The 12,015-nt window shown below is 27.9% G+C and overlaps 1 protein-coding gene across 1 annotated transcript; it reads right to left on the bottom strand.

The window, feature by feature from the left end:
• Positions 1-10,082: 10,082 nt before the first annotated feature.
• On the bottom strand, positions 10,083-11,292 carry LOC133677685 (protein MIZU-KUSSEI 1-like). The gene has a single exon (XM_062099806.1). It carries the CDS (start codon positions 10,998-11,000, stop codon positions 10,209-10,211), a length of 792 nt encoding a protein of 263 aa, XP_061955790.1. The 5' UTR covers positions 11,001-11,292; the 3' UTR covers positions 10,083-10,208.
• Between the last annotated feature and the right edge of the window lie 723 nt (positions 11,293-12,015).

Raw genomic sequence — 12,015 nt, 5'->3', positions numbered from 1 at the left:
AATTTCTGAAGTTTATAATTTTGCTCTATAGGTGTATTCATAAACTATAACTAAACATACTAGTTTCTTTTAATATGTTCAAAACATATTTTCATTGTGACAAAAATATTTTTTTCTTAGACCTAATAACTTCAATATTGAAAAAATACTTTAAACCTCTAAGATCTTTTATATCAAATTTAGATGCTAAGTGACTTTTCAATTTAGTCATCTCATCGATATCATGACTAGAAACAATCATGTAATCCATATAAATGATAAATACAGTTATCTTATCATTTTATCTTTTAAAAATTAATATATGATTTGTGTTGCTTTGAGTGTAACCATATTTTTTCTTAGTAGAAATTTTTCAAATTATACGCTTGGTGAATGTTTTAAATCATACAATATCTTCTTTAGCTTATATATTGTATTACCAAAAGCGTTGTACCTAAGTGGCATATTCATATAAAATTCTTCAGACAAATCTTCATATAAAAAAAGTATATTTTACAGCATGTTTTTGTATGGGCAATAAAAATTTATAGCAACAAATAATAAAAGTTGAACAGTATTTAACTTTTTATGAGTGCAACAGGCTCCTAACAATCAATACCATAAAATTGAATAAAGCTACAAGCAGCTAACCTTACTTTGTACAAATGAATGGTACCATCTGGTTTATGTATTATTATAAATACACATTTACAGTGCTCGCATATCTTTAGTCATGGATTTTGGCAATAGGTTTTTTGTCCTTATGGCAAGGTCACAATATCCCTTGTTTGATTCTTTTAAAGTGCTCACATCTCTTAGTCATGGATTTTGTCTATTTAGGATAATTCAGAGCTTCTTGTACACTTCTGGAAATGGACATAATTAACATTTGATTCATAAAACTTTGAATAGCATAATTAAGATAGTTGCTTAGTAAAATACCTCTCATAATAAGCAATATGATATTTCATAGTCTTTGAGCTTTAGGAAAATACCTCTCATGTGGTTTTCACAAATTTGCGTGGTTTTCATGTTATTAGATTATTAGATTGGGAGAGAGAATTAAACTTAATCAATTTAATGATCCGAGTCTTTAATTCTTTTGACTTATTTGAAAATTTTAATGTCACCTTAACCTTTTATTTTAGATTAAAAAATTTATTTTGTCATAAAACGTTATGTCGATTACTGATAAAAGTTTACTCAAGTTATTTTTTTTATTTTTTTTATTTTTTTTTCACCTTTTGCTTTTAATTTTTTGTTCGTTGTAATTATACTTTCTATTTTCTTTCGCCATGAGTTCTATAATTTTATCACTTTCTTATACCTGCATTACGTGTTTCATAGAGTGAGTCAAAAGGAATTTTGGAAGGTCTGGTACAGGTGTGAAGATTCCAGATGCCATCATCATAAAGACATTAAATGAAATTAAATTTTAATTAATTTATTCTGCTAGAGGTCTGGTATAGGTATGGGTTTTCATTACTCCATTAATATCTAACAAATTAAAATTTTGGAATCAATCACTTTAATGCTGAAATTGTGAACTTCAATTACAATTACACAGGTTCGAATACCCATGGCCATCAAGACATCAGGCACCAGAGATGCAACAATCACCATACAAGTTTCTATGACAGAGAGGCAGCAAAAGATATTGATGCAGAAAAAGGCATGGCGAGGAAATCCTGGATGAAATTTCACCATGTTACAGATTATTATTTCTCAAACAAGAGATTGTTAGGTTCCAGTATCTTCATAGATATCCACACAGTTAGAAATTATAAAACAAAATTATTCATAAGTTTTTAGAATCCCGTTACATAAATCTTAAGTTGTTTAGGAATGTATTATCTAAAAATTTGATCTTTTTCAGTTTTAAATAATTTTTTAAAGGTTAAATTATCGTAAATTACAAGTTATCTAACTATTCAGCTTTTAAATGTAATTCTCACACAAACTACATGTAAAAAATCTCATAAATTTTTATTTAAAAGAGAGAAATTATTATATCTAGATTATTAGCTATAAATTGTGTTTATATAGTTTATACAGACAACCATTCCTCTTTCTTTTTATTTATAAAATAATAGGTTTAGCTTTATATTTATAGGGAATTAAAAACTCTATAAATAGCAAAATATCTATTTTTTTTAAATAATATTTATATATTATTGAAAGATAATTTTAAAAATTTAATTAATTAAGTCATTACTTGATTTTTCATGGTCTAGAAATATAATTTATGTATTAATTATATTCTAATTTTTATTTTTTAAAATATATTTTAATCAAGTTATACTTAATTAAATCATTTCAATTTAATTTTTGATTAATAGTTCTTAATGTATATAACTCATTAAATTTATAATATATTAACACAAATATAAAATATAATTCTAATAAAATACAATAAAATAATTTAATTTATTATCAATTTATTAATTATTATGTTTAACAATACTATATATCTCGTCTTTAGTAATTTTTCCAGAAAGCCTCAAGTGAGCAGAGTAAGTAATTGTTCTCTGACTGTGAGGGTTCCCAAGAAAAAATCTTCTTGAGTAACGCAAGACTTAAATTTGGAGAAACATATACCAGGTAAGATATGATAAACAATCTTTAGCAGTCCTTTCAATATTTGCTGTAAACAGAAAGAAACAAAGCAAGACCTGAAGAAGTAACCCAAGTTGCTTCTAACTTGTATTTTTCGACAGTATTGACAGTATCTCTGCAGTCTATGCTGCTTCTCTTGGGATTGATAAGGACTTTTCCGCTCATTTTAACATTTGAAGAAAGTCTTCCTGTTTATGGGATCAAGAAAGAAAATCAGAACAGATTCATAACTCATGTATAGTTTGAACATGCAGAACCATTAACTACAAGTTGCAATATGTTCATTAACCATCCACAAAATATTTTTCAAAAACTTTGTTCTTGGAAACAAACCTCTGGCCAAAATATTTCAAAAAAATTGAATTTGCTTTTTGATTTTAGAAATAAAATGATATTTGCTTGAAATAGCATTTAGTTATCCTTATGTAAGGTAAGAAATTAACAAATCATTCAAGCAATTTCTATTTTAAAATGACCAAATAATTTTAAATCAAGATATGAAAAATAAAAAAACTCACATCTCATGTCCTTTGCACTATTTTTTAGCTATAAGTATAATCGTATAATCGTATATAGTTGGATTTGCTAGTCATTAATCCATGAAAAACAAGTTTTAAACAAAAGTTCCAAATCATTAAACTGGATAATGATAAAATTTATCAATTCTAATTGCTATTACTTGAAACGAGAAAAAACTATATTTGTTAACCTTTTACATTCTAAGAATATATCCTTTGTGGTTTTCATTTAAGCTTGAAAAAGTTTTTCTTCATAAAAACTTTGACTAGGATAATACTCTATATTGAGGGCAAAAAAAAATTCTTAAGATTAAGAGTTGTTCCTGATTAGGATGACACCTCATTTGCCAGGACAAATAAAAATTCAAAAATATCAAAGGTCAATCTTAAAAATATCAAAGATCGATCTTAACTAGAATCACATGTCATACTGGAGGACAAATAGAAATTTAAAGATCAAAATAAAAGAGAGGTTGTGAAAAATTAAAAAAGCCTCATAAATTCAAATGTTGGGGTATATCCAAATGAAAAAAAATGATCAAGTTAAGGTCAAAACAAAATAAAAATACCCTACCAAAGCATATAAAAAAGAGAAATACGATGAAAAACGATTGGAAGACACAATAAAAGCGATCATAAGTCTTTAGAACCTTGAAATGCTTTTTAAACCTACAACTTTCTTTCTTTCATGGCTAAGATATGTAGGCTGCATTTTGTGCATTTGAAAAGTCTTTCTAATCAAGCAAGCAACTTGAACCAATAAATAATGTTATAAAAATATAAAAGAACTTTTTTACAAGAATTATGACATTACAAATAAAGCTATTTGTTATTATTCATACTAATAAAATAAGTGTTAAAAATTAAGAATTTTTTTCTCAAAAAAATCTCGAGTTTTATTCTAATCTCTTGCTTTGAAAAAAATAAAATAAAATAAAAGGTCATATTATTATGTACTTTTACCAATTTCAGTCTTACCTAAATAGAAAGTCACATAGAAAAACTTTATGCTTTCAAAATACAAGAGTCAAAGTCTCACAATGTTTATACGAGTTATGAATAGTCTAACTTTGAGCTAACACTGTTTTTTTTCAATCTTTACCCTGTCAATTGTCAACCAGAAACGCATAAAAGCTACATCTTTGTTTTGAATGATATATCTTGGGTTTACAATCAAAGAAATACTTTTAAAATTATATCTTTATGATTTCTTTGCAACAATAAAACCAGAGTGGATAGAATCTTTGAAATTTACTATTTGATTTCAAAACAAGAAAAAAGAATTACAAAAAATGATCATTTACAAAGTCCATAAAGTTCTTGATAAAAATTGACACTTCTTCTGAGCTGTCATTAGAAAACCTGAGCAACCATGGGGCAAATAAGAGCTTAGTATCAATAAAAGAGAGAATGTTGCTAGAAAAAAAAAAGCAAAAAAGAGAAACAGGTAGGTTGACCACATTCCGACCATAAAGAAACACGGTTTTGGTATCAATAAGAGCTTCTTGCTGAGAGGCATGCTATTGAGGAGGTTCTGATTTTTTTTCTTGCTAAAAAATTGAGATAGGCGCAAGAATTTTTTTATTTAATTTTTTATTTTTATTATTATTTAAAGTATGTTTTGAGATTAAAAATGAGTTTAATAAAGTTCTTAGATCATGTTTCTTGTGTATTTTAAGGTAAACAAAAAGTTAAAAAAGAGTTTTAAAGTAAACAAAACTCAGATCTCAAATTTATGGTCTAATTTGTTTTTTTTAGAAGAAAACAGAACAATCGAAGATTTGTTTGTCTATATTGTTAGAAAAAAGAAAACCATGTCTGCTAGCCTGACTGTCTACGTGCATTTAGGCATTTTCTGTATTGTGTATTGTGCTCGATGCACTAACGCATCCTTCCAAACCCATGCACTAAGCCTCTTTTTATATATTGCCTTGTAGGTTTTCTTTTCCGTATATTTGGAATAAAATTCATAATAAATAAAATAATAAAAATTATATTTAATTAAACACCATTCAATTTTGCCATAATTTTCAAAAAAATAAAAATTATAGCTTCTTCTAGTAATATTAGCAGTCATTTCGTTAATTATTATATACAAGCTTAATATGTTAAAAAAATCTAAATGTGGTCATTAATATTAATAAAAATAAAATTTCTATTATTTTTTATTTTTCATATAAATTTCTTATGTGATTTATCATATTAATTTTTTTTTCTTTCAATTGCATACAAAATATCAAGACATGATTTTTAAATTAAAAAAAAGACTTGCTTTTTTATATCATGATAAGTTTTTTTGTTCAAAAAACAAGGTGGGTATAAAACAGCAAGTTTATGTTAAAATACAAAGGAAATGCATAATTAAAAAGATAAAACATTTTTACCGGCTTGTTTTACATTATTGAAATTTTTAAAACTTTTAGTTTAACTTCCTTTACTTTTATTCAAAAAAAAAAAAGCTACTAAAAATAATAAAAAATGCTTTATATAGACAAACAAAAACATTTCATTAATAAAAAATAATAATTCATCCAACAAAAAATATTTTTTTTTTCCTCTAGAATTGTTCACTCCCAAATTAATTTGTCAGCCTTCATTTTTATGACCCACGGAACAAAACAACAGAATGAGAAAGTAGCTGCCCAATAAATTCACTATGAAATTTAAAAATCATCGCGTCGGGGCCAGGTGTAGAAGCAGAGAGCTTTCAAATAATGAAGTTCTGAAATTGACAACTTATTCCTCACAGCTACTCGATCCTTGTGATGCAGAGCAACCATGGCAACTCGGATTTCAAGATGCAGCAAGCCCTACGATGCAAGGATTAATGGACTTAAACATATTTCATACCCATGCTCTCACATTGATTATATTTCATGTAAGTTTTTTCTTTTCTATATCATTATTTAACGGATACGTCAATAAATTCTTAATAAATATCGAGATATATACTTGATTATGTTATTATTAATAACTGAAAAACTCAATTGAGAAAATTAAATTTGAAATATCCAATTATAAAAATAAAAAAATTCCCCTTTTCCATTTTACTATCGTTACCAAATTGATCAACCAAATCTCTCTCTGCTGCAGTTCAGAAGAAAATTATTTCCAATATTTTTAGGTGTTTCTGTCGGCCGGTGGATTTTAAGGCAATAAATTGACCCGTAGAAGGAACATTTCAAGCCACTCGTCACCTTTTCAACCACAAATTATAGTATTCAAAAGGAACTAAAGACTAAAAATCATATCCATCACATAGCCCAATAAAAATGAAAATACTGATTTGCTCATTATAAATTAACACTTATAAATTTTATAAATTTCAAGGTTATTAAAAATTTGTATAATTATTAATTTTAAAATTTATAAAATTAATCGAATGATAGGTAAATTGATTCAAATATTTATGTTAATAAAAAAATAAAAATATAAATAAAAAACAGAACTCACTTTTACTTTGAATTCTGGTTAAAATTAATGTGGACGGCAATATTTATTCTACATGATTTTTTTTACTATTCCTAAACTTTATTTTTTAATTTCATCTAATTTGTGGAAGATTACATCAATTTCTGTATCATTATGTGTCCCTTTTATTTCCATTCTATCTCATAGTCAAGGTCCATGAAAGTGTTCCGTGTGCAAATTAGGCATCGATTTTATATAAAGAAGTTTAATTTGTTGCTAGAAAAAAATTGAAATAACAATAACAAAATTGAAAACCAAAACTTGCATTTCATTTTTATTGTTTAGGAGGTGTGAAAACTATAATTTGGTCCCTATTCTTTAAGAATTTTATATTTTGATCTTAAACTATAATTTATTTTCGTTCTGATTTTTATATGTTAAGAGATAAAAAAAAATCATCAGAAAAAAAATATTCAGTTAGCATCCAGCAATAAAAAATATCGATCTAGATATTAATAAGCTTGTATTAAAAAGTAAAGTTTTATGGAGGTGACTTGAAATTTTCATCTTGTCAAGAAAAAAAATCTAGACTCTTTAGGTCTGATTTTATAGTGTTTTAGGGTTAAAAGTATTTTTATTTGGGCTTTAAAATATTTTTAGATGTTTTAAATAAAAATAAATTTTTTTTAAGATAAAAAATCCAAAACTCAACAAATTGAATAAGGTAGTGGTGTTGTGTGATCAAGTAGAGGAAAACAAGGAATTAGAACTAACAACAAATTGTCTGCCCTTTAAAATAAAAAAGAACAAACATGCAAGTCTGTCATTGCTTGCTCACATACTCTTTTTTTGGGCAAAGCTCGCAACCCAGTTCTCGTAGCATGGTGCCTGACCTCTTCTCTTTTTTTCTTTTTTTCTTTTTAATCACCTTTTCAGTTTTTTTTTTCATTTTAAATAAAATTCAAAATGGATAAAACAATTATAATGATATTTAAAATATTATCTAATTTCTCAATAGTTTCAAATAAGATTTTTTTTTTATAATGGTAATATTATACATGGATCTAATATGAAACTTTTAAAAAACACTAGCAGGGGTGTTCAAAAAATATTACCGGTGCCATGCATGATTGCAATTTCATTTCCATGTTCCCTTGCCCTGATCATCCTTGGGATTAAAAAAACTGGTATTTTGTAATATTAACAGATTTGACTTAATCAGTTAAAACTAATTAAATAATATAGATATTACATATGAGTAAATTAAAAAACTTAAAAAATCAATATTATTAATTGAAATTTTTTAAATCCAGTCAATTGAACTCAACTCGTATACCTATGCTATTTTTGTTTTTATATTTTATAATTTATGAATTAAGTATTTATTTTTATTTTATTTAGAAGTGATTTTGCTTTAAAGTTCTTGTTAATGTACTTCCTACTAGATTTTTTTAACATAACAAAAAAGATATATTCCTTAACTCAATGGGAGGAGAGAGATAATTAAAATTTAATGGTGGTGTAAGGTATAAAAAAATAAACCTAACATTAATGGTGTAATGTCACTTATAGACCATGCTATAAGTTCATCTTTAAATATAGACCCATGAAAATTAATAATATAAATTCAACTCATGAATATTTGTAATATTTATAAAAACTTTAGTTCAATTTGATATATTCAACCCGTATGAATATATTTTTTTTGAATAGTTAAGGTTTATACTTTGTAAAATATTAAAATTTATGTTAAATACCTCTAATTATTAGTTGTTTTCGGTTTTGTATGCTAATCATGAACTTATGGTAATTGTTTTTTTAGAAGCTACTAAGATATTTGGAGGGCGCTTTTATGTAATTAATATGACTAAATTCCTATTTATCTGGTTTTAAACAATTCAAGCTAGTGAATTCATAAAAAACAAAGGATATTATTTTGAATTTTTTTTAAAATAGAAACTAATTGAAAGGCTTTTATTTGTAGCACAAATTACAAAAATGGATCCTATGTATGTATATATGTGATATCGGAATATATATGTAAATTACATATCAATTTTGATATATACCTGTTATCATTGTTCTTAAGTAGTACTGTGGGCAAACTTAATTTCCCAATTTATATATAGCAGATTAAAAAAGAAAAGAAATTTTTGCTATTGGTAAATGATTTTCAACAAATTAACAACCGAATTTATTTGCAAAAGTATTCGTGTAGTTGGTAGTCTGTAGAAAACAAATACCAATTGATTTGCAAGTAAATGTAGAGAGTTTGTGACTTTTTTGCATAAAATGACGAATCCTTGATAAAAAAAAAAAGAAAAAAAAAAAAAGAGACTCTGTTCGAGGACACAGTAGTGTTATCTTTGAGTGATTTTATGGGGAAGCGCGTGACACATTAAGGGAAGACCTAAATTTATTTCTTCCTCGAACTTAACTAATTAATTAATTTCATATAAATGTCCACAATTAGTTTGAGAATATGAAATTTTATCTTGGAATATAGGTTTTTTCTTCCATGGTTTAAAGTACTCATTACTTCAATCAAAGCATTTTACTTAATTTTCTGTAATAAAAAATTGAAATAACCATAACTTGAAATCACAAATTTATATATGAAGTCAGTCTTAAGACATTTTAAATTGAATAGAGCTAGTTTTTATAGAATTGCTTTCAACTCGTATATATATATTTAATGAAAAGGTCCAAGAAATTCTATAATTAAAATGTTATGAAGAACGATTTCTTAAGGAATCTTCCAGTAAGATTAACATTAAAATCTTTAAATAAAAACTGGTTAATTTAAAACGCCATAGCCGCATTAATTTATATATATAGCCTTTCTATCCTAATTAATGAATGAATAAATTTCATCCCACTACTCTCATATATATATATATATATGAGAGTAGTGGGATGAAATTTATTCATTCATTAATTAGGATATATATATATATATGAGAGTAGTGGGATGAAATTTATTCATTCATTAATTAGGATATATATATATATATATATATATATATATATATATATATATATATATATATTTATATATCATGCGCACTTACAATATCTAAACTAAAGCTAAACCTAACCTTAAATTTCTTGAAGTTAATGTCACCTTTAGCAGACAAATAAAAATGTATAAAATCTACTCTACAAATTCCCAAGTTGACATTTGAGTTACTGTTTGCTAGAATGATAACTGTAGTCGAATTATCGTGAAAGTCCATGGTTTGGGGCCAGGAGCATGCCGATCCTCAATTTCTTCTTTAGCTGTGCTGTGCACCAAGTGGCATGCACGCGTGAGCATTTACAGATATCATCACTTCTTCTTAGTAGGGTTGTGGTTTAATTTGTTTTTTATAAAAAAAAATATTTTTTGATATGTGTTTGTGAATTGATGTATGTAACTCAATTTAAATGGTGGAAATTTCTAGAGTAATTTTCTTATATGATCCAAGATGATTTGATTTGTTCTTTTATTGTTTTTATTAGTGTATATTTTATTTCATGAACGAGGAAAATGTATAAAATCTAAAGTCTAAACAAAAATACAGAGAAAGAAAATCAAATATAAACCAAGCATCGTACAAGTCACTAATTAATTAATTAAACAAGCATCTTCACCTTACATTACCTAATAACAATAAATCACGAAAACAAAGTCTTTGTTTCTTCTCATATTCTTAGTAAAAATATACTGAGTTCAGGCACTCCATTTCCTTCAGGATTCATCATATAATATGCCTCTGAGTCACGACTCCCTACAACTCGCTCAAACTTAGCCCTCATATACATCAACTCACCGTCTACACCGTCGCTCTTACGCCCATCCTCCATCACCGGAATAACCCCAGCGCCAGCCGAAACACTCTTAACGGTTCCAAACACGTACTGATCAGAATATGTGCACCTCCGCGACACGGCGTACCCACACTTCCTTCCATTACAATACATAGTCCATGTTGGTTCATTAAACAGCTTCCCCTGCCGGCCTGTCTGAACCTGAGGAGCACGAACCTTATCACATTCCAGGGCGATCCTGACCAAACCTGACGACATTTCCTTAACTAACATTGCCGTAGACATCGGAAGCTCGAGTAATAAGACCGGTTCAGAAACCGGGTCATCCTGGACCGCGAAGTTGACATGGCCATGGCGGTTTCCAAAGATGGTTCCAGTGACTTTCCGGCCAAGAGAAGGGGTTATGGACAGGTTCTGAGTTGGGATTGATAGCCATTTACAGGCTGTAGGGAAGAGTATATTTGGGAAAGATAGAATCTTGAAAATTGAACTAAAAAAACAAGTAAACCTTGAATTGATTTTGGTATTATTAAGGCGTCGTAAAGAGATTTGAGAGTGATGATCTTCTTGTTCAGGGATTGATCTCATGTAGTTTGATGGGATTATTTTTCCTGTGCTTCTGCTGCAGCTACTATTTCTTTCGAGGCTAATCTGTTGGTGTTTCATGGTTAATTAATTCAGTTTCAGAAAGGAGTGAAGAAAAAAGAAAGAAAGAAGGAAAAACTAGTCAGGATTTGAATCCAAGGAGCTAGCTTGAACAAGAATTGAAGATAGATAATATAGATTTGATAGAAAAAGGGAGGTTATGGAAGGAGATACTGAATCAAAGAGAACAGGATGGATTGATTTTGCGTAGGGGAGAGGGAAGTTTGGGGTTTAGGGAGGGGAGAGGAGGAGAAATGGGAGATTAAAGAGGCCGACAAGATGATGATAGTGTCAGGAGGTGACCAATATAAAGGAAGACTATGGAGTGTTGTGGTGTGATGATGATCATTTCTGGCTTGTATTAACACTTTCATATGTTCCCTTGCAAAGCATCATTATGGCCCCTCATTCTCTAGGTGCTTTACACTATAGTCATTCATGATCTCCACCCTTATCATGTTTGTGGGTCAGCCCTTTTTTTATTCAAATATATCTTCTTCACGGCTATCAATTCAACAATCACACAATTGGCTCGATTAAATCAGCTCATTATAGGTATCAACACACGATGACACCCAAAGAAATCTTATAAAGGAGGATCGCTTTACTATAATTCTTTTTATAATGAGAATTATCCAGTAAATTTTGGACACAAAGATTAACTCAGTTTTCCAATAACATCTCAATCGACCAAAATTTCCTTTTTCGATTCGCCATTAAGGTGATAATTATGTCATTTGATAATCGACTACTCTAAGAGCAAATCCAAGGGTTATAGCTGGGTTTTCGGTGTAATTAGTAAAGATCATTTGTTCTTGATAACTTGTTTTGCTTTATTTATTTATTTTCGTCCCACAGCAAAGCAATTTCGTGGTATGTAGGAGCCATGATTTAATTAATGCTAAACGTTGGATTAGAATCGCAAAGGTTACTATATATTTAAACACAATGGAGGAGACGTATAATGGTATGCTTCAACAAATACATGCTCGAAGTGGTGTCACAACGTACGTATAGAGTCAAAATTTAGATGCAC

Source organism: Populus nigra, chromosome 17 (genome assembly GCF_951802175.1).
Source record: "Populus nigra chromosome 17, ddPopNigr1.1, whole genome shotgun sequence".
NCBI lineage: Eukaryota > Viridiplantae > Streptophyta > Magnoliopsida > Malpighiales > Salicaceae > Populus > Populus nigra.
Note: the sequence above shows the minus strand (reverse complement) of the source record. Positions and strands in the feature narration are given on the sequence as shown.